The 20,410-nt window shown below is 46.0% G+C and overlaps 1 protein-coding gene across 1 annotated transcript in view; it reads right to left on the reverse strand.

Moving 5' to 3' along the window:
- Positions 1-1,191: 1,191 nt before the first annotated feature.
- Vax2 (ventral anterior homeobox 2) overlaps positions 1,192-20,410 on the reverse strand; it is a 29,404-nt gene continuing 10,185 nt past the window's right edge. Inside the window, exons 2-3 of the mRNA XM_046432364.2 lie at positions 12,148-12,335; positions 1,192-1,877 (exon numbers count right to left, since the gene is read on the reverse strand). Of these exons, the coding sequence (XP_046288320.1) occupies positions 1,434-1,877; positions 12,148-12,335 (632 nt within the window). The 3' untranslated portion in view covers positions 1,192-1,433. The remainder of the gene's footprint in view (positions 1,878-12,147; positions 12,336-20,410) is intronic.

The raw sequence follows: 20,410 nt of genomic DNA on the forward strand, positions 1-20,410 counted from the left end.
TCCAGACTCAGGACTTCCTGCATTTCCAAACACCTCCCTAAACTATACCACCTGAACAGAGGAAAGGCAGAAGTGCAGTTGTTGGGTATCCCTGGCTCCCAAGACCCCACTCTGGGGGACTTTGTCAGTGCAGCCAATTTGAAACCACAGTGGCAGCTACTGTGTCCCCCAAAGCAGACTGGAGCAGGCTGTGCTTGACTTTTCTGCCCACAGGGCCCAAATTTCACCCTGCATCTTCCAGGTGAGGACCCATTCAGGTCTTGGGTCCCACTCCCATTCTGTCAACGAGCTCTCCTATTGGGGTGAGGGATTGTGTGACCATAAAGGGGCAACATGAGGGTAATCTTTATGGTGATGGAGCATCCTCATGGCATGGTGTCCACGAATCTACTCAGGTGATAAAAAGACAGGGAACTGCACACATGGTACCAATGTCAGTTTCCTGATTTGATATTTAACTTGTTATGGAAGATGCAACCATTGCAGGAAATTGGGTGGTAGGAACTCTGTTGTCCTATTTTTGCAACTTTGTATAAGTCTAGTTATCACAAAATTAAAGTTAAATGAAAGTGCCTTGAGAAAAAAGAAAATAATAAAAAAATTTTAAGTGCCTCATGTTGCATGTTTGCCCTAGGCAGGCCCCTTCTAAACTCTGGGGTCCTGCCTGGATTCAGCTTTGATGCCATCTCTCCTCCTCTCCAGATCTGGTCTTACCTTGCATTGTTTGCCCAATTTTCCCCTCTCATGCATTTTTATTTTTGGTCCAGGTATTGAAACCAGGGTTGCTCTCCCACTGAGCCACAACCCCAGCCCTATTTATTTTTATTTTGAGACAGGGTCTCACTAAGTAGCTCAGGGCCTTGCTGAGTTGCTGAGGCTGGCCTCCAATGTGCAATCCTCCTGACAGGTGTGAACCACCCTCGCAACTATTTTTAATTTTCAAAGAGGAGCTTGCAAAGAATAACACTTAACCAACGAAAGCTTTGATGTTGGCACCTGGAGACTTTGGGGTTCTTGGGTGGGAGCTCAGTTGGGAGTGGGAGTCAGGGACCTATTGACTCACACAGTGGATACTGTGACCCACCTGCATCCTCAGATTCTAGAGTCTTCCCTCTAAGTCCCCCCTCACTCTGAGCCCATTTTCCATCACAGAGGACAGGGACAAAATGGAATGAGGTGTTGCTGCGGGGCCTGTTTCCCTTCTTGTCATCGTTTTCCTTTATTTCAGTGAGAGACACGCACACGCACACTGCACTCACACACACGAGCTGCGGGGACCAAGGCCATTTGGTCGAGTCTCTGAGCTGGGGCAGGTGAGGAGGGGCTGCAGCAGCCACCCCTCTCTTCTGGGCCTGCTCAGTGCAGTCCACTGGGGCTCAGGAGGCTGGGGCGGTGCTGTGCTTGGGGACTCAGTGTCACACAGGAGTGGGAGTTTAAGTGTTAGCGTTCTTGCTGCCTCCGCCTCCAGGGCTGGCTACTTTCCGTTCTAGCCGGCTGTAGGGCTCAAAGGCTGAGGAGCCAAGTTCATAGCCGGCAGGCAGGTCCAGGAGGGGGGCCATGGAAAAGCAGACGGCTGGCAGAGGGGGCGGCAGCGGGGGAGATGTCGAGGCCGAGGGCAGCGGGTTGACACGTGGGGAGGAGTTCCTGGGGTCACCCAAAGAGGTGCCCCTATGGCCAGCAGGCAGGCCAGGCAGGCCAGGGGTCAGTGCCAGGAGGCTGGGGGCCCTGGGCACCGAGAGCAGCCGGCCCTGCTCCAGCAGCCGTAGAATGTTGGAGGTGGCGAAGGCCTCGGAAGCCGAGGAGGAAGCCTGCTTCTCCAGGTCTCTGCTCTGGTCTTTCTTCTGCTTGGTGCGGCGGTTCTGGAACCAGACCTTCACCTTGGGGTGGAGGGTGGGGAGGGGGGACAGGCAAAGCAGAGTAGGGAAAGTGGGAGGAGAAAAGGAGAGGAAGTGTGTGGACCAGGGCAGGGGCACGGGGGTGAGGAAAGAGAGGGGAAAGAAGAGCAGATTGTCATTAAGGTCTTCCCGCCACCAGTCTGCTCTGGGTGAAATGAGTAGGGACCCTTGTCCCCAAATTGTAAATACCCCTTCATTGCTAAAGTTTACTCTGACCTAGAATAGAGGAATGAATTGGCTGATGGAGGATGGAATTTGGGGGTACAATTGAAGTACTGAAGTTCCCTTCTTAGCCTATGCACTTTGGGCTGGTAGTCAAGTTCATGGCTTTAGCCATCATCTATATGCTGCCTCAGGCACTGGCCTCTGAACTGAAGTCCAGGCTGGGCATCCAACTGTCTATTAGACATCATCCTATGGATGTCTCAAAGCACCCCAAACTCCACACTCACAGATGCAGTTTAGTTACTCCTCCAAATAGGGACCTGCATTCCCTCTTCCACTATGATCATCTCCATCCACCCAAGTAGACATGGGGGAAGGCAGAAGCCTCCTCCCTGTGGTGGGCACTTCCTAGAGCAGAGCCTCTTCTCTTCCTGTGTCCTCTCTGACCTGACCATTTCCATATCAGTACCTCTTGACCTTGGCCACCCATGAGAGACACCTGGGAGCCACCTATTAACTCACTGCTAGCTTCACCCAATCAGCTCAGAATGGGGGTGGCTAGAATCTAGGCTCTGGCAGTTTTTACTGCTCACCAGGTGATTCCAAGGTGGGAAGCCCAGTACTGTAAAGGGCTCTACCCCGGGCCCAACCCAAGTACCTGCAGAGGAAAGAGGCAAAATGGAAGCCTTTGTCTCATGGCCTGACCTGGCTCTGACACACACGTGTGGCCACCCCATCCTGTTCACACTCTGCAAACAGCCCATTGACACTTCTTGGACCTGGAGTTCTGAATAATGCCTTCCTTCAGAAGGACTGACTTGAGCAGGGCCCAGGCAAGCACAAGAAGCCACTTGACAGGAACTCTGGAGTCCTGGACCCCTGGGGGTGGGCTAAGATAGGTGCAGGCCCCTAATGGGCATAACTCCTGGCTTTGCAGAATCCTTATCCCATAGGGAAGCCAGAGGAAGCCAAAGTGGGACCCTCTGTGACATGGGGCAGAGGTCAATTGCCCAGTCTGAGGACAGTCCCACCACTGCCTCTGGAGGAAGTGCTTCCTAGCTCAGTCTGGCCTTTGGGGTCTTATTAGCAGGTCCTCTGTCCCCATTCCCCGTTAAGGTCAAACTTCTCAACATGACACTAGGCAGAATGTGGCAGGACATTGAGGGGTCTTTCTGATGGCCACATGCTCAAAGCTGAGGACATAAGGGAACAAAGCACCAAAATTCTAAACAGAGCCACCAACAAAGGGCAGAGACCTATTTCCGGGTCTCTGAGAGGAAGTACACCTGATCCTGCCACCACTGCCCAGCACCCCAACCCTCCTCCTAAAATGGTACAAGAAAAGGGGAACCAGGAGTGGTCAGTTTTATGGAGTGACAATGGGTTCCCTCTCATCTCTGAGAGGGAGGGAGTGTCCCCACCACCGGAGGTAAATCAGTGATAAGCCCAGAAAGAATTATTTGAGCTGGGTACGGTGGTGCACACCCGTAACCCCAGCAGCTCAGGATGCTGAAGCAGGAGGATCGCGAGTTCAAAGCCAGCCTCAGCAACAGTTTCTAAATAAAATACAAAATAGGGCTGGGGCTGTGGCTCAGTGCTTGAGTGCCCCTGAGTTCAATCCCTAGTACACCCAACCCCAAAAAAAGAAAGAAAGAAAGAATCACTTGTAGGTACTGGAAGTACCTCCAGAAAGGAGATTGGCATTTGCTCAGCTGGTGGAAAATGTGTTAGGCCATCATGTCACTAGTGCCATCACTGGAACACCCAGACTTGTGTTCCAGGAGCTGCTCACCCAGAGCCGGGGCAGCATGTGCCAGCAGGAGGAGTAGGAGCCGTAGAGTGGAGGTCCCTGAAGGGAAGCGGTGGGGAGGCCTCACTGGTTCCCTCTAACTTTTGGAGGATCTAAGAAGTCTAGCCACTGCGGTGCCTCTGAGCGAAGGAGCCAAGACAGGCACGGAAGTCCTAGTCCGTGCCCCCTGAGAAGCTGAGGGTCCAGAGGGGAGGGGAGCCAACCCACTCCTAGTGATCAGAGGGCATTTAGGTACAAGGAAGTGGCAGTAACAAGGGGCGTGACAATACAGAATGACAAAGCCTGTACAGGTGCTCTCCCACACACCCATCTTCCCACAGCAAGGAGAGGTGGGTGTGGGCTGCTTCTGCATTTGGGAGTCTCCTGGGCAGGTGGCCCTGGAAGTGGGGAGGAGAAGTCAGAGGGCAGGCGAGCAGGGGCTGGGACCAGGCATGTCATTTGTTGGCGTGGGTGGGCTAGGTCAAGGACTCTCAACCCCGTCGCACATTTAGAATTACCTGGGCACGTTCTTCTAAATTCTGTTGCCGGGCCCTGTCTAGTATTCATTCCAACAGAATTGCCGGTGGAGCAAGGCATTGATATTCTTTGGAAAGCTCTGTGGGTGGCTCCAACATGCTGTGGGTGTCGCCAGCTTTGAGGGTGGGAGTGGGAAGACCTGCTTCTCTACTTCTCACTGTCAATCCTTTGGGACTAGTTTAAAAGGCTCAGCAAACACAGAATAAACGGAGGAGGGACAGGCTTAGAGCCCTCTGAACTCGTCCCCTGCCCTCCACCTGTTGTTATGGTTAAATCCAAAGTTACTGATCTTTTAAGTCTCAATTCAGTCTCATTCTTCCAAGAAGTCATTTCTGAATTCCCCCAGGGTGGCAGAGTCATGGTCTTATCCTGAGTACAGTACACTCCCTGGGACATCACCTGCCCTAGCCTTCTCAGTGACCTCTCGGCAGCCTGCCATCTTGGTTACAGTGAATGGTTGGTGGCTTCACATCCCAATCTCTTACTGGGCCATACTGTGACCAGGGTAGGGGGATGGTTTCCAGGAATGGGGAGGCGTTTTCTGAGAGATTATTTATCATGTTCTTCTGACTTATTGTCAGGGTTAAATTCCAAGATTTATTGTTCCTTTGGAAATTATATAATCTCATAAAGACTGCTTCCTGGGACTATGGGCACACATTGAATCTGAGATCAATGGTGACTGGGGGTTTAGGATGGCCCTGGGTTTTGTAACCTGCACTGGGAAGGTACCATCTATTCTGCTGTTCCAGAAGAAGCCATCTGGGGCAGGGATGATACATGTAGGGCTGAGGACAATTGTAAAAGGGATGGAACAGCCTTGATCCAAGTTAATCTTGTCAGTATTGAGACTTGGCAGTTTGTCCTCAGTCTAGCCTCTGGGCCCCTGTTCCTGCTCAAATCCTCCAGGCCAGCCGAGGGTGGGAATCCTGAGCAGGCCTCTCACCTTTCCTTCCTCCTCAGCCACATCTTTTCTTACTTCCTGCTCTGACCCTGGTATTCTGGTCATTCATTCACACAACACAGAAATAGCAAGCATGTGATACATGCCAGGCACTGCCAGGTGCTGAAAAAACAAAGTAAATGAAACTCTATTTCAACCCACTTGGATCTCAGGCATTAGTCATGGGAAACATGGCAGGTTGGCAAGGGTTATAATACAGTGTTTTGATAGAAGGAGCAAACAATAAGGAGTTGGGGTGTAGTTCAGTGGTAGAGACCTGCCCAGCATGCATGAGGGCCTGGGTTCAGTCCTCAGCACTGCAGGGGAAAAAAAAAAAGTAAGCAGTATAGTAGAGAAGAACCTGTAGTCAGACAGACAGCTGTGGTTCTTCCTCTAACTTGCTTGATGACATCGGGCAGGTTGCTTAAGTTCTTACTGCCTCTGTTTCCCCATCAGTGAAATGGGGATCATATTAATGCCTCCTCATGCTTTTCTTTTTGTGATGACTCCATGGGTTAATAATAATTGACACAGCAAAACTGAAGTTTCTCTCTCTCTCTCTCTTTTTTTTTTTTTTTTGAGACAGAATCCTCACTATGTTGCCTAGGCTGGCCTTGAACTAAAGATCCTTCCACTTCAGCCTCCTGAGTGTATGCCACCATGCCTGGCTTGAAATTGAAGTACTATTAATAGTAGTAGTAATAGTAGTAGTAGTAGTAGTAGTAGTAGTAGTAGGCAAGTGTTCTACTGCTGAGTTACATCCTCAAGCCTTCTGATTTTATTTTGAGGCAAAGTCTAAGATGCTGAGGTTGGCCTTAAACCTGTGATCCTTCTGCCTCGGCCTCCCAAGTCACTGGGATTACAAGTGTGCACCACAGCACCCAGCTCCCACTTTTTTTGAACATAGCATGGTAACCAAGTGTATCAAGAAGTTTCTAAAAGCAAGAATGACAAAATGAGACTGTCCCTGTTCTCTGACTTTGTCATTGTTTTCAGCACATGCTGCCATGGGGGGATGAGGCTGACTGGTGTCAAGAGAGAAACCCCTGTGAGACCCCTCTCCCTGCACAGACACAGGGTTGGGCAAGTCCAGGGCAGTGTCTTGTTCACTGTGCCTACATTGTGTGGACTTCATCCTGCAGAGCCCTGGTGGTGTTGGGAGCAGAGGAAAGGTCTCATTGTTCTGCACACCTGGTCTTGCAGGTGGACTTCTGATTTTTACATATGCATGCAATTCAACATAATTGGGCACACAGAGATTAAGGTAGAATCTAGAAATGCGAATGGGCCCAAGGCAAGCTCACTTTTTCTCTGCCTGATTGAAGAAGGACCATGGCTGGGTCCTTCTGGTATATAGGGAAGGGAGTAGAGATGCTGGCTGGCAGCAGGTAGAGAAGAGGACAGACAGAAAGAGATACCAGCCCTTAAAGAGCAATGGACAGCACCTTCCGTGTAGCACCAGAGAAGCCCTTGGGTCCAAAAGAACCCTCAGATCTAGACTCTCCCAGACCTGTCTGCACCATGGTTCCTCTTCTTAGATTTCCACAAAATTGGGCCTCCTTTTTAAAAACTTTTAATCCCTTCATAGTCTGTTCACTATCTGAGCACACCTGAAAGAATCTCTTATCCTTTACCCCAAAACAATGAGATCCTCAGATAAATTAGAGAAAATCCAGCCCCCTAACTCTGGGGAAAAAAAAATCTGACATCCCTCCTGACATCTCCTGACGTCTCCACTTGGATCTCAAACTTAACTGATGGAATGGAAACTCTTCATTATGCTCCCACTGCCCCACTCCTTTACAACTTTCTCAAATTCATAAAGGGTTTTGCCACTCACCCGGGTGCTTGAGCCTTCCCCTCACCCTGTGCATGTCCTAACAGGTTCTACCTCCAAGTTGGGATACATCTCAGATCATTCCTCTTCTCTCTTCTACCACCACTCTGTTCAAAATACCATGTTAGTAGCCCCTAACTGGTCCATTCTGCTCCCTTGTGATCCATTCTTCAGATGGCAGCCAATGACTTTTGTAAAATGCCAATCATCTCATGTGACTTTCCCTTCAAGGCCTTACCTTTGGCTATAAGCATAACATAATCTGCCGTGATCTACTTGCCCTGTTACCCTCCAACTCAAGCCAGGCTGGCCTTCTGACACTTCTAGAACATTCTATGCCAGGTCCTACCCCCAGGTCAGTAAAATTACTCTCTGCCTTGACTTTTCTTCTGGATCCTCCTCTGGCCATCTTTTACCTGTCATTCAGGTTTAAGCTCTGTGTCATCTCAAAGAGTCCTTCCCTGACTTTTCCAATAAAATGTTTCCTCTGAATCCCTACCATCTACCCCATTTGACACCCCTCATAGCACTCTGAAATTCTGCTACATCTCCTGGGCCTTAGAACAGCACCTGGTATATAGTAGGCATTCAAGAATATTTTTTTAATAAAAGTATTGCTGAATGTACTATGAATTCCATGGAATTCTAGCTAAATAACCTGAGGCTCAGTTTTCTTACGTGGGGGATAACATTATCCACAAAACCAATTCTTCTAAAGTTTAAATGAGCTAATGAATGTTCCTGCTTTAAGTCTTTAGCTAATTATTCAAACTTTCTGTGCCTCAGTTTCTTTCCATTCAAGCTGAAAATAATAAAGACCTATTGCAGTGTAACAAGAAATGTTAGGCCAGGTGCACAGTGGTGCATATCTGTAATCCCAGTGACTGGGGAGGCTGAAGCAGGAGGATTGCAAGTTTGAGACCAGCCTCAGCAATTTAGTCAGACCCTTGGCAACTTAGCAAGAATCTGTCTCAGAATAAAAAATGAAAGAATTGAGGATGTAGCTCAGTGGTGAGGCACCCATGAAGTTCAGTCCCCAGTGGAAAATAAGAAAAGAAATGTTTGGTTTCTGTCTCAGGTTCTGATACAGAGTTCTTAAACCCTTGGAGGGTCCCAAGTGACAGAAATGCCTTTTGTTATTCATTTTGAACCAATCTGAATGTATGCTATTCAGGTGACTCCTGGACCCCTCATGAGTTTCAGGATTGGGGCTAGTCCCAGAAAGACCCAACACATGATTATAGGGTGGAAACCTTCAGCTTCCTCTCACCTTCAAGGAGTGAGGGAGGCTGGAGATTGGAGGTCTGTTTGGGGAACATGTGGAAGTGTTGGGAGGGTGGGGGGGCTGAAGAAGCATGAAAGACCCTCCCCTTCCATCCCCTTGACCTGTGCCCCTCTTCCACTTGGCTCTTCCTGGTTTATATCCTTTATTTTTTTAGAATCAATTTTACCTTTATTTTTAAAATTCTCCCAGATTTTATTGGTGCATTATATCTATATATAAAACAGTGGGATTCATTGTTCCATATTCATATATGCACACAATATAACAATATAATTTGGTCAATATGGTTCCTCAGTATTTCCCCTTTCCTTCCCTCCTCCCTCCCCGAGTCCCTTTCCTCTACTCTGCTGATCTCCCTTCAATTTTCATGAGATCCCCCAACCTTTCTTTTCATTTTGCCTTTCTAGTTTCTACATATGAGAGAAAATATAAGACCCTTGGCTTTCTGAGTTTTTTAACAGAATGTTGTCAAGTTCCATTCATTTTCCTGCAAATGACATAATTTCATTCTTTTTTATGGCTGAATAAAACTCCATTGTGTACTTATACCACATTTTCTTTATCCATTCATACACTGATAGACACCTAGGCTGGTTCCACAGTTTGACTATTGTGAATTGTGCTGCTATAAACAGGGGTACACTTGTATTACTATAGTATGATGACTTTACTTCTTTGAGATTAATACTGGCTGGGCACAATGGTGCATGTCTATAATCCCAGTGGCTCAAGAGGCTGAGGCAGGAGGATTGTGAGTTCAAAGCCAGCCTCAGCAACAGTGAGGTGCTAAGCAACTCAATGAGATCCTGTCTCTAAATAAAACACAAAATAAGGCTGGGAATGTGGCTCAATGTTGAGTGCCCCTGAGTTTAATCCCCCCCCACACCAAAAAAAAAATGGTTAATACCAAGGAGTAGTATAGTTGGGTCATGTGGTGGTTCCATTCCTAGCCTGACTTATATCCTTTATAATAAACTATACATAGAAGTAAAGTGGATCCTAAGCTCTGTGAGCTGTTCTTGTGAAATTGAACCTCAAGAAGGGGATGTGGAAGCCCCTGAATTCAGGGCCACTGGGTCAGAAGCACAGGTGGCTTCTGGGACTTGCCACTGGCATCTGCTGTGGAATTGAGTTGGGTAGGTCTACCCTTGACTTGTGGGGTCTGTGAAAACTCGGAACTTGTGTCATAATGGAATTGTTAGACACTCAGTTGGTGTCAGAGACTTGGAGAACTGGCTGGGGTAGTGTTGGAAACTACACCAAACTTGGTGTCAGAAAAAATGCCTCACACCAATTTCACATGGTTGTGGTGAAGACGAAGCCTGTCAGGAAGGGAGTTGTGCATGGAAAGTTCCCAGAGAATGTTAGCTATACATTATTTATACCATTGCACAATCCCAGGACTGGGAAGAGAGAGGAGGGCGTAAGCAGGAAGCAAGAAGCTGAAGATTTGCTGAGGGTTCACCATGAGGCCAGCTTATTCTGGGCTCCCCAAGGGAGCCTGCAGAAGAGACATGGCTTTCAAACGTGTTCTTGTCCTTGGGCAGTGCATACCAGTTGTCCTTGGGCAGTGCATACCAGTATGCCACCACAACATACAGATACACAAACACACACTTTAAGGTCAAGCCATGGAATATTCTCTTGGGTCAAGAAGCCTTAGGGAAGACCTACTGGAAGAAAAGGGGCTTCAGATGACCTCTGAGGGTCAAGGCTGGATGTGGGGTAGGGTGCTAGGCAAGGGAAGGATGAGGACCCAGAAGGTCCCCAGAGAACACAGTTTCAGGGGAGAGCTTAGGGCAAAACTAGGTGAGGCAGAGGGAGATTAGCACCAAGGAAAGGGGCAGGTGCTGACCTAGGCATAGCCTTCAGGGATGATGGTGTCTCCCTAACTTCCCTGGGAGCCCTGGCCTGGCCCAGCCCAGCCACTGTAGCCTCCTCTCTGAGCACAAGCCTAGCTTCTCAGCCCCAGGCCCATCCCAGCTGGATGGGGGACCCAGCTGTCGTGTGGGGAACTAGGCAGTGGCAGCAGGAGCTAACCAAAACCAGGTGGAAATGTCCTGCCCCTGCAGGACACCAGCTGCTCCGCATCCACCCCCGCCTTGCCTTCCTCGTCAGGTGGCCCTTCTTTCCTCTGCACCCTTAGAGCTCTTGGTTTACTCCAAGAGTAGCCTGCTCAACTCCCAAGGGGACCAGGATAACCAGGTCTATCAGACTGCCCTGCTGGCCACATTCTGTTAGTGTGAGTTGAAGAGCTAGAGGATTCTGTGAGTGAAGAAGTGCCAGGCCAAGGGCAGGACAGCTGTGGCACATGGAGAGGCTCCATGCAGTCTCCTGCATGGCTCCCAGGAAGGAACCCAGAGTACTCAGTTTGCTTCCTCTCCTCTCGCCTCCCTTCCCTTTATAAATCCTGTCTTGTTCATTGTTGGCACTCTGTCTATTGGTTGATCTCCCTCATACATGAGATTAAACTGCTAGAGCTATAGCTAAACTAAGGGTCGCTGTGTTCTTATTCATTTATTGACTTATTTTGGTGCTAGGGATTGAATTTAGGGCCACATGCTAGGCTCATGCTAGTGGTGCTCTACCACTGAGCCCCAGCCCCAGCCCCAGCCCTTTTTAATCTATTTTGAGATAGAGTCTCCGTAAGTTGTTGAGGCTGTCCTCAAATGTAATATTCCTGCCTCAGTCTCCCGAGCAGCTGGGATTGCTGACGAGTGCCATGTGCCCGACTTCTGAGTTACTCTTTGACGAGCTTGAGGCAGGTGGGCCAGGTTCCACTTCAAGGTGCCAGACTGATCATCCAGATCCCAGCTCTGGGACTTATTCATTGTATGACCTTGGACATAACCTCCCCTCATCTGTCAAATTGGATAATACACCAGTATCATATAGTTGTTGTGACTGATTAGTTACCTAACAGGCAGAGCACTTAGTGCCTGGCATGTGTAAGTACGAGTATTATTATTTCACAGTTCCAGAACCAGCTTGAAATGTCTTCATTCACATAGGGTAGGTGCTCAGTTTATAAAAGTTTTTCCTAGGGCTAAGCATACCGTTGTTAAAATGCCAGCCCTTTTGGGTGGGTGAAGGGAGTGTTCAGATCCCTCCTCTGCATAAGAGGGACTGAGGTATACTGAGAAGAAGGGAAGGTTCAGAGGGTGGGAAGGAGCCCAAAATGAAGAAGGGAGAGTTCCCCAGACCTATTGTGTCATGTCTCATCTCTCCCCAGAATTGTTTTCTTGTGACAGGGTCTCACTATGTTACCCAAGCTGGCCTTGAATGCCTAGACTCTGGTGATCCTACCCACTCAGCCTTCTAAGTAGCTGGGATTACAGGAGTGTACTCCCCCATAATAGCATCTCCCAGAATCATTTTTTCCAGCATGCCAACCCCTCACATCCCTTCTCGAGGTTCCTCTTACAAGCTGACATTTCCGTAAGCCACTCCCTAAATTTTTATTGCCCCCTCTAATTTATTGAAGCCTTTTCCCATATTCCACCCAAGGCCCCCTACTGTTGGCACTTACTAACTCTCTCAGTACTCCATTTGCTCTGGTTTGCCTATAGCTTTAAATCTCTCCCTTGTGCATGTGTGACCTCCTCCAAAGTTTGGCCTATAGCAGCCCAGGTCTCATACCCCAAGGAATTCCCCAGTAGCCAAGACAGGGTGGAGAGGCCTGGGCCTGCCTCTTACCTGGGTCTCTGAGAGGTTCAGCTGGCGGGCCAGCTCCGTGCGCTCGCGGCCCACCACGTACTGGCAGCGCTGGAACTCCATCTCCAGGCGGTACAGTTGCTCAGCAGTGAAGGATGTGCGGGTCCGCTTGGGGCGGTCCAGGTCCAAGCCCTTGGGCAGGACAATTTCCCTGATGGTACCCTTGGCATCTGCAGGGACCAGGAAGGAAATCAGGTTAGTTCACTAGCTGGGATTAGGTTACCAACAAGCATCTTTTTTTTTTTTTTTCCAACAAGCATCTTGATAAGAGTCTAACAAGGAACTTCTCAGAACTTCTCGGGTTGGGGCCTGTTGTGTGACCTCTGACAAATTGTTCACCTTCTCTGGGCCCAGCTTCCTCAACCATTTAATGTAGAATGTTGTATCATGTGCATATATAGGATGGGCATCAGTATAAATGTCAGATCTAGCTGGGCAGAGTGCCATAGGTCTATAATCTCAGCTACTCAAGAGCCTGAGGCAGAAGGATCACAAGTTTGAGAATAGCTTCAACAATTTAGCAAGACCTTGTCTCAAAATAAAAGGACTGGGGTTGTGGCTCAGTGATAGAGTGCTCACCTGTCATGCATGAGGCACTGGATTTGTCCTCAGCATCACATAAATATAAAATAAATATATTGTGTCCACCTCAAACTAAAAAATAAAATTTTAAAAAATAAAAGGAACTGGGGACGAGGTGCAGTGGCACACGCCTGTAATCCTAGCAGCTTGGGAGGCTTAGGTGGGAGGATCGCAAGTTCAGCAACTTAGTGAGGCCCTAAGCAACTCAGAGAGACACTGTCTCCAAATAAAACATAAAAATGGGCTGGGGATGTGGCTCAGTGATTAAGTGCCTTTGGTTCAATCCCTGGTACAAAAAAAAAAAAAAAAGTCAGGTCTACTGTCATGGCCAGAGTGAAAGGACTCACTCTGGATCACCAGGATTCTGCTGCTTCAGCAGAGTAAGGACCAATGGAAAGTAATATACTCAGTCCTCAAGCACAGAGGGAAAAAATGGATTAGACTTGGGTGTGGTTAGTGAGGCACCACTACTAGAGACGTCTAGAACCAGATCCCATCCTCAGTGTGTGTGTGTGTGTGTTGTGTGTGTGTGTTGTGTGTGTGTGTACATCCATGTGCACACATGCAGGTACGTGTGAACATTCTGCCCCACAGACCCTAGTGGTGTTTATGAAGAGGTTAGCTAGTGTGGGGTAGAGGGCAGAACAGGGAGCCAGGATCCCCAGGAGGAGCCCAAGGACAACTGCTACCACATCAGGATGCTGGGTACCTTCCAGAGGGGACTTCCACCACTCTCCATATAACCTAATAGCAGTGCCACTCCAGGGCTCTGGATCAATGCCCTCTATGTGCAGGATCTCCAGGACTAGGGGACACTTTAAAAAAGGTTGGAAACCATGCTTGCAGCCCACGTTCATCACATATTCTCACGTAGTAACATCGCAAAGTGTTCAGAAAAGTAAAATATTTGGAGGAAGGTGGTGTATAAATATACATTAACTATAGGGGTAGAGATGATCCATGTTTAAACCACATACACTGCTGACTTGAAATCTAGGCATTAGAACATGCTGTTTAAAATCAGATTGTGGAAATATGCAGGGTCGTACTCTGTAGGATTTACCAAACACTCCCGAATAATGAGAGTGATTTACTATCACAAAGGAAGAACAATGACGACAGAACACTCACTCAGGGCGTCCCCCCCTGCAGAAACCCAGGAACACAGGCTTTTCACAGTTGCACGAATTCAAATCCCCTCCAGGGGGCGCTCACAGTTGGTGTTTGCAATGTAGCCAGAAGCTGTAGTGGCTACCTCTGCTCACATTTTAGTTATAAGAATAGCTGACACTTCTGCGGTAGTTGCTCCAGGCTAGACACTGTTTCAATGAAATTTAAACTGTTATTATTCCCACTTTACAGATGCAGAAGGAGAGGAGTATGATTTAATTAACTTACTCAAGGTCATACTGACAACAAACTCTAGAAATGCTCTAATTTTATTTCATGAATAACCTATTTGACAATCCTTAATAAAGCTGTTGATAGGTTACAATGAGGAAACTTTGGGCATGGGTATAAATGGAATCTTCTGGAAGGATAACCATTCCCCTGGAGAACAAGAGAAAGGAGCTGCATTTGGAATGTGCTGTTTGCCAGGATTCTCCGGATCCACAGGGGAGAATCTTTAGAATTTAGAAGCTTTAGAATCCCTGCTCCAGAGGATAATCTGAAACCCCTCCCTCCAATCCCACCCCATGAGCTGACTCTGGCTGCTTCCTGCTAGTGCCAGTGGGTGTTCACTCCTTCAGGGTGTACTCTGACTCCTCAGGGACCCTGGCTCACAGGCCCTGCCCTTGATCTCAGAGGTTCTCAAGCATCTTCATGTTCCCAGTCAACCCCAGGGAGAAGGGGAGTCAGGATGGAGGGATGTAGTCACTGCTCAGAGGTGTTCCCCACTCCACTAACTGAGGTCAGGTCCTGCCCAGGTGCTGGGCAGAGCACATCAACCAGATGCTTGCTCTGCTCTTCAAGGGTTGCAGGGACCACTGGCTCCTTGGGGGTAACCCAAGCTCCCCAGCTCCAATTATTTGCACATTAAAAAAATAGGGTAATATTTGTGACTACATTGTGACCAGTTTAGTCTCTTTTGCTTGAGTTTCACCATTATCAGTTAGGAGACCAGACTCAGAACTTCTTTACAACACCCCAATTGAATCCATCCCAAAGGCATTTTGTGAAAAGGCATTTTATGGCTTTATGAAATGTGGCTTGAGGGTACAGACAGGAGGAAGGGTGCTGTCACACCTGGTACTGGAGGCTGCATTCTGTCCTGGGGCACTTGCTCAGAACTCTGGAGCTCCTGAGCCAACTTCCTAACCATCCTTTCCTCTTACTACAAGAGGTAACAGGGAGTGACCAAGGGCAGCCCAAGGTCTCCCTCAGGGTCACCAAACAAGAAAGACAATTCTCAGACTTGCCATCAGATACCAAAACACATCACACAAATATTCCCATGAAAAGATGTTCCAATCACCAACCATTAGGGGAAAGTAAATTAGAGCCACAAAGTGAAACATGTGTTAGAAAAGATAATAAAAAATACTGAAAACCAAAGACTGGGGATGAGGCAGAGAAACTGGAACTCTTGTACTTTGCTGGTGGGAACGTGGAATGGTATACAAGTCACTCTGGAAACTAGTTTGGCAGTTTCTTAAAGAATTAAACATACACATAGCAACTAAGGGACTGAATTCTTGAGCATTTATTCTAGAGAAATGAAATCTTTTATTTGGGGGGATAGTATGGGAATTGAACCCAGGTGTGCTCTTACTGAGCTATATCCCCAGTCCTTTTCATTTTTTTATTTTGAGACAGGGTCTCACTAAGTTGCCAAGGCTGGACTTGAACTTATGATTCTCCTGCTTCAGTCTCCTGAGTCACTGGTGAGAAGTGAAACCTTATGCTCACACAAAAATCTATACCAAAAGTACATAGTAGTTTACTTGCCTGTTTCCCTCCCTCCTTTCTTTCTTTCCTTCTTTCCTTCCTTCCTTCCTTCTTCGTGGTACAGGGGATTAAACCTGGAGGTGTTTGCCACTGAGCTCTATCCCTGGCCCTTTTTATTTTTTATTTTGAGAAATGGTCTCACTAAGTGGCCTTAACCTTGTGATCCTCCTGCCTCAGCCTCTTGAGTAGCAGGGATTACAAGTGTACACCACCCTGCTGCCTAGCTGGAGCTTTCTTTGTAATAGCCCCTAGAATGAAAACAAACCAGATGGTCTTAGGAGGTAAACAAACTGTGATACATCCACAGAATGGGATACTATCAGCAACAAAACTGGAGCGTTATTGCTACCCATAGTTTTCAGAATTATACTGAGTGAAAAAAGTCAGTCCCCAAAAGTTATGTACTGTATGGTTCCATTTATATGACATCAAAGTGACAAAATTATGGAGGTGGAGAACGGATCAGTGTTTTCCAGGGTGTGGGAACAGAGGGAGGATGTGACTATAAATAGCCCAAGGAAGCTCCTTTGTGATGACATGGCTGTTTTGTATTTCCATGGCGATGATAGCTCTTTGGATCTCTAAATATAATAAAATGGCACAAAACTATATACAGGGACTCAAAAATGAGCAGGAGGAAAAATGGGTGAAAAACCAAAGTTCCACTTAATTCTGTTGTACATATATCTGTTTCCTGGTTTTTGGTAATGTGCTATGGATGTATAAGACGTCCTCAATGGGAGAAGCTGCTGGATATGGGGGGCCTCTCCATACTATTTTTACAAATTTTCAAAATGAAAACTATTTCAGAAACATGCCATAAAAATAGAGCAATGTGTTATCATAGAAATGGACAATTCATCAGTGAAAAGAATGCAACAGTGTTTCCCCAAAACAGTTCTGCATTCTGCTTGTGGATTGTATGATGATTGAAAATATCACATGATCAATACTTGTCATTTCGAAAGTTATTTATTTAATTTAATGTTTACTAGAAAAAAATTAAAGTATGATTTTACATGCTTAGGGTGAAGGTAAAGTAAGTATTTAATTTTAAAGTGAATGAGGCCAAAATATTAAGTAAATATGTTGAAAAACAGAAGTGGGGATGATGCTCAAATGAGTAAATATTGAGATACAAGGGAATGAAGAGTACACCACTAGACAGACAGACACACACACACACATATACACACACACAATTATGGAGTTTATGATAAAGAGCATTCTAAATGGGACAGGTTGTGTTAGTTGATAAATAGAGGTAAATAAACTGGTGGCCATAAATCATCTAGTTGGAATAAAATTCAGTCCAATTCCTGTCTAACACCATAAATAACAAGTTTTAAATAGATTACAATGTGAATCATAGATTTTTAGGAAATTCCTAAGCAAGATAGACTCTTCCTAAGCAAGAGGCTGTAAAGAAAACACAAAGGATGCATCTGACTGTGTTAAAACTAAAAATTGGTATGAGAAAAGCACCAAAAACCAAGCTAAAAATTTATTTTAAAAGTTGAAGAAAATATTTTAAACAAACAAACAACAAAAAAGAATATTACTGAGGATTGAACCCAGGGGCTTATGCATGCTAGGCAACACTCTATCACTGAGCTATATCCCCAGCCCTTTTCATATTTTTATTTTGAGACAGTGTATCATTAAGTCGCCCAGGCTGGCCTGGATCCTTCAATCCTCTTGCCTCAGTTTCCTTGGATCTACTAGCTGAGACTACAGGCATGCACCACCATGCCCTGCTTAAAGAAAATACTTTTGAAGGAGGCATACAAATAATAACCAGAATACTCAAAATGCAATGCAATCACACATATCTCTCTCTTTCCCATTTCCTGTGAGCCTCACATATGCTAGGCAAACTCTCCCACTAACTTATACCCCCCAGTTCAAGTTCAAGAAGTGCCACAGTCTGGCTGGGCACACAATCACGAGCCACCACACAGCTTGTAGATTCAAACAGCAACTCTTTATTCCCGAACTCACACCAGCCGTCTACAATCACGTTCTGGGGAAATCCACGTTCTCTTCCCAAATCCACGTTCTCTGCCCAAATCCACCTCCACTGGGCTTCTATCTCCAAAATATATTGTCTGAATCCCGTGAGAACTCGAGGGGAACTCAGGCAGCAGGATACGCCCTATTCCCAGCAGGAATAATCTTAAACCTTAAACCTGGAACCTAAACTGGGAACGCCCTAAACACGATTATCTTAAAACCGGGAACACCCTAATCTGCCTTGGTCCTTGAGCAAGGTCACGTACATTCAATGTCACTGCAACATGGGGTACGCTGGCAAGGAAATTGTCATACCTACTTGGCTAATGGCTCCCAGCAAAGAAGAAATGATTTTTTTTTTTTTGTACTGGGGATTGAACCCAGGGACAATTTAGCATTGAGCTATATCCCCAGCCCTTTTTATGTTTTACTTTGAGAAGGGACTTTGCTAAATTGCTAATGGTCTCCCTAAATCACTGAGACTGGCCTTGAATTTGTGATCCTCCTACCTCAGCTTCCTGAGTTGCCAGAATTACAGGTGTGCACACTGTACCTGGTTCCAATTGTGATTTTTTTTTTTTTTAAGGGAAATAGCCTGGTAGAAAAAAATGCTCAAAAATTTATCTGGGTCATTTACAGGAAAAGACATCCAAGTGGCAAATAAACACAAAAAGATGGGCATAGCTTCACAGTAATTGGGATAATGCAAGTTCAAGCATCCATGGAAAGCCAGTTATCTCCCATGAGATGGAAAAGTCATTAAGAGGTGATTAATAGCCAGGCACAGTGGCACATGCCTGGGAGTCTGAGACAGGAAGATCGAAAGTTCAAGGCCAGCTTCAGCAATTTAGTGAGGCTCTAAGCAACTTAGTGGGACACTGTCTCAAAATGAAAAACAAAAAGGATTGGATGTTGCTTATGGTTAAGCACTCCTGGGTCCAATCCCTGGTTAAAAAAATAAAAGTAATTAATAAAGCCATGGTGCACTGTAGGGAAATCCACCCTCCTAATACACAGTTGGTAGGATCATAAACTGTTAGTACTTTTTAAGATTGCATTTATCAGGAATACAGATGCACACAGCTTTTGTTCTGGTGATTATATTTTAGTAGGCATTTTTCCTGGACCAACACCCACTAATGTGCTCCAAGGTATACATTATAATGATGTTTGTTGCAGCATTGCTCAAAATATTGAAAATTTGAAAGCATCCTCAGTGTTTCCCATCAGGGAACTGACTGGTCAAATTATGATACATTCATACTATAAAGCAATTAAAAAGAATGAAGAAATAATTTTACAAACTGATGTTAAGTCACTCGTAAATGATAAAGGTAAATAAAGACATAAATGATCTATGGAAATAAAGACAACCATATATTCACCATATATTTAACAACTACTTACTACGTGCCAAATACTATTCTAGGGTCTGGGGATATATAAATTAGCAAATAGGCAAGGTTCTGTTCCCTTAGATCTAGTGGTGGGAAGAAGACATCATAAATTTATTTATTTTTAATAAGTAACTTATTTTTTAAATAAATAATTTATTTTTAATAAAAAATAAACTTAAAAATAGGTAAGATGATGAGTGCTGAAAGACAATAAAACAAATTAGTGGGTATTACTCTTCCCCCCTCAAATTACCCAACCAATCAGCACCACGTATGCATTGCTGGCTCCTTTCCCCTACTGTGGTATTGTTGTGATGGTCCTGGATATAGGAGGGAAGATGAGCATTGCCAGCTCTGGCTTCTGAGTTCCAAGTTGAGCCCCTGCCCAGTAGGACAGCTTTATCCTGCGAGTGAGAAATGCACTAGTTTTGGTTAAGTCTCTGATTTGTGTTGTCTTTGCAGAAAAATCCAGCCCATTCTTACTGACTCTGTTCTCTGAATTTGCTCCTTCTGAATTGCTTTTTTCCAGGAATCGCTCCTTTCCTGGTTGGAGTTCGGGGGAAGCATGAAGAGAGGGTAATTTTCATTCTGGGACCTCCTTCAGGAACTTAGTTAAGGGTGAAAACCCCCAAGTCTCAACAAAATAAGTCCTGAATTTTGCTGCCTCCTCAGGTGTTTTGCAAAGAACTTTGAGTTTTAGAGGTATGGAGAGAGTGAATTTTGTCCCTTTGCAAAGCCTTTGCTTGGGAGAGGTGATAACCCTCTGGCCTAATAATACTTACCTTATGCTCTCAACCTCCAGGCCCATATCTGACCCCCTCCTTGGGCTCTCCTGATAGACTCCCTTAAAGCCCTCTTTGACTTCAATTTTCACCTAGCATCAGGAAGTCCCCCGTGCTGTTAATGTGTTGACTTTTTAGTGAGACAACGTCTTTCTTGATCTAATCCACAAATATTACTTGATTACTATAAAATTCTTTATGTTGTGTGGGGGGCTTACTGATAGTGTTATATAGCTCAGAGACTTGCCTAGCATGTGCATGGCCCTGGGTTTGATTCCCAGCAGAAAATAATAATAATAATAATAATAATAACAATATAAAAGTAGAATGTGCTATGCAAATACTATGCTGAGGAACTTAAACTTCTGAGAGAGAGAGAGTGAGAGAGCAAGAGAGTGAGAGAGTGAAAGAATGAAAGAGAGAGAGAGAGAGAGAGAGAGAGAGAGAGAGAGAGAGAGAGAGAGAAGGAAAGGGAAAGGTGTATGTGGGGGAGTGTAGGGGGGTAGGGGGGTGTCCTGGAAC

The sequence above is a fragment of the Marmota monax genome, unplaced genomic scaffold (genome assembly GCF_021218885.2).
Source record: "Marmota monax isolate L192 unplaced genomic scaffold, Marmota_monax_Labrador192_F-V1.1 WCK01_AAM20220418_F8-fsc00106, whole genome shotgun sequence".
NCBI lineage: Eukaryota > Metazoa > Chordata > Mammalia > Rodentia > Sciuridae > Marmota > Marmota monax.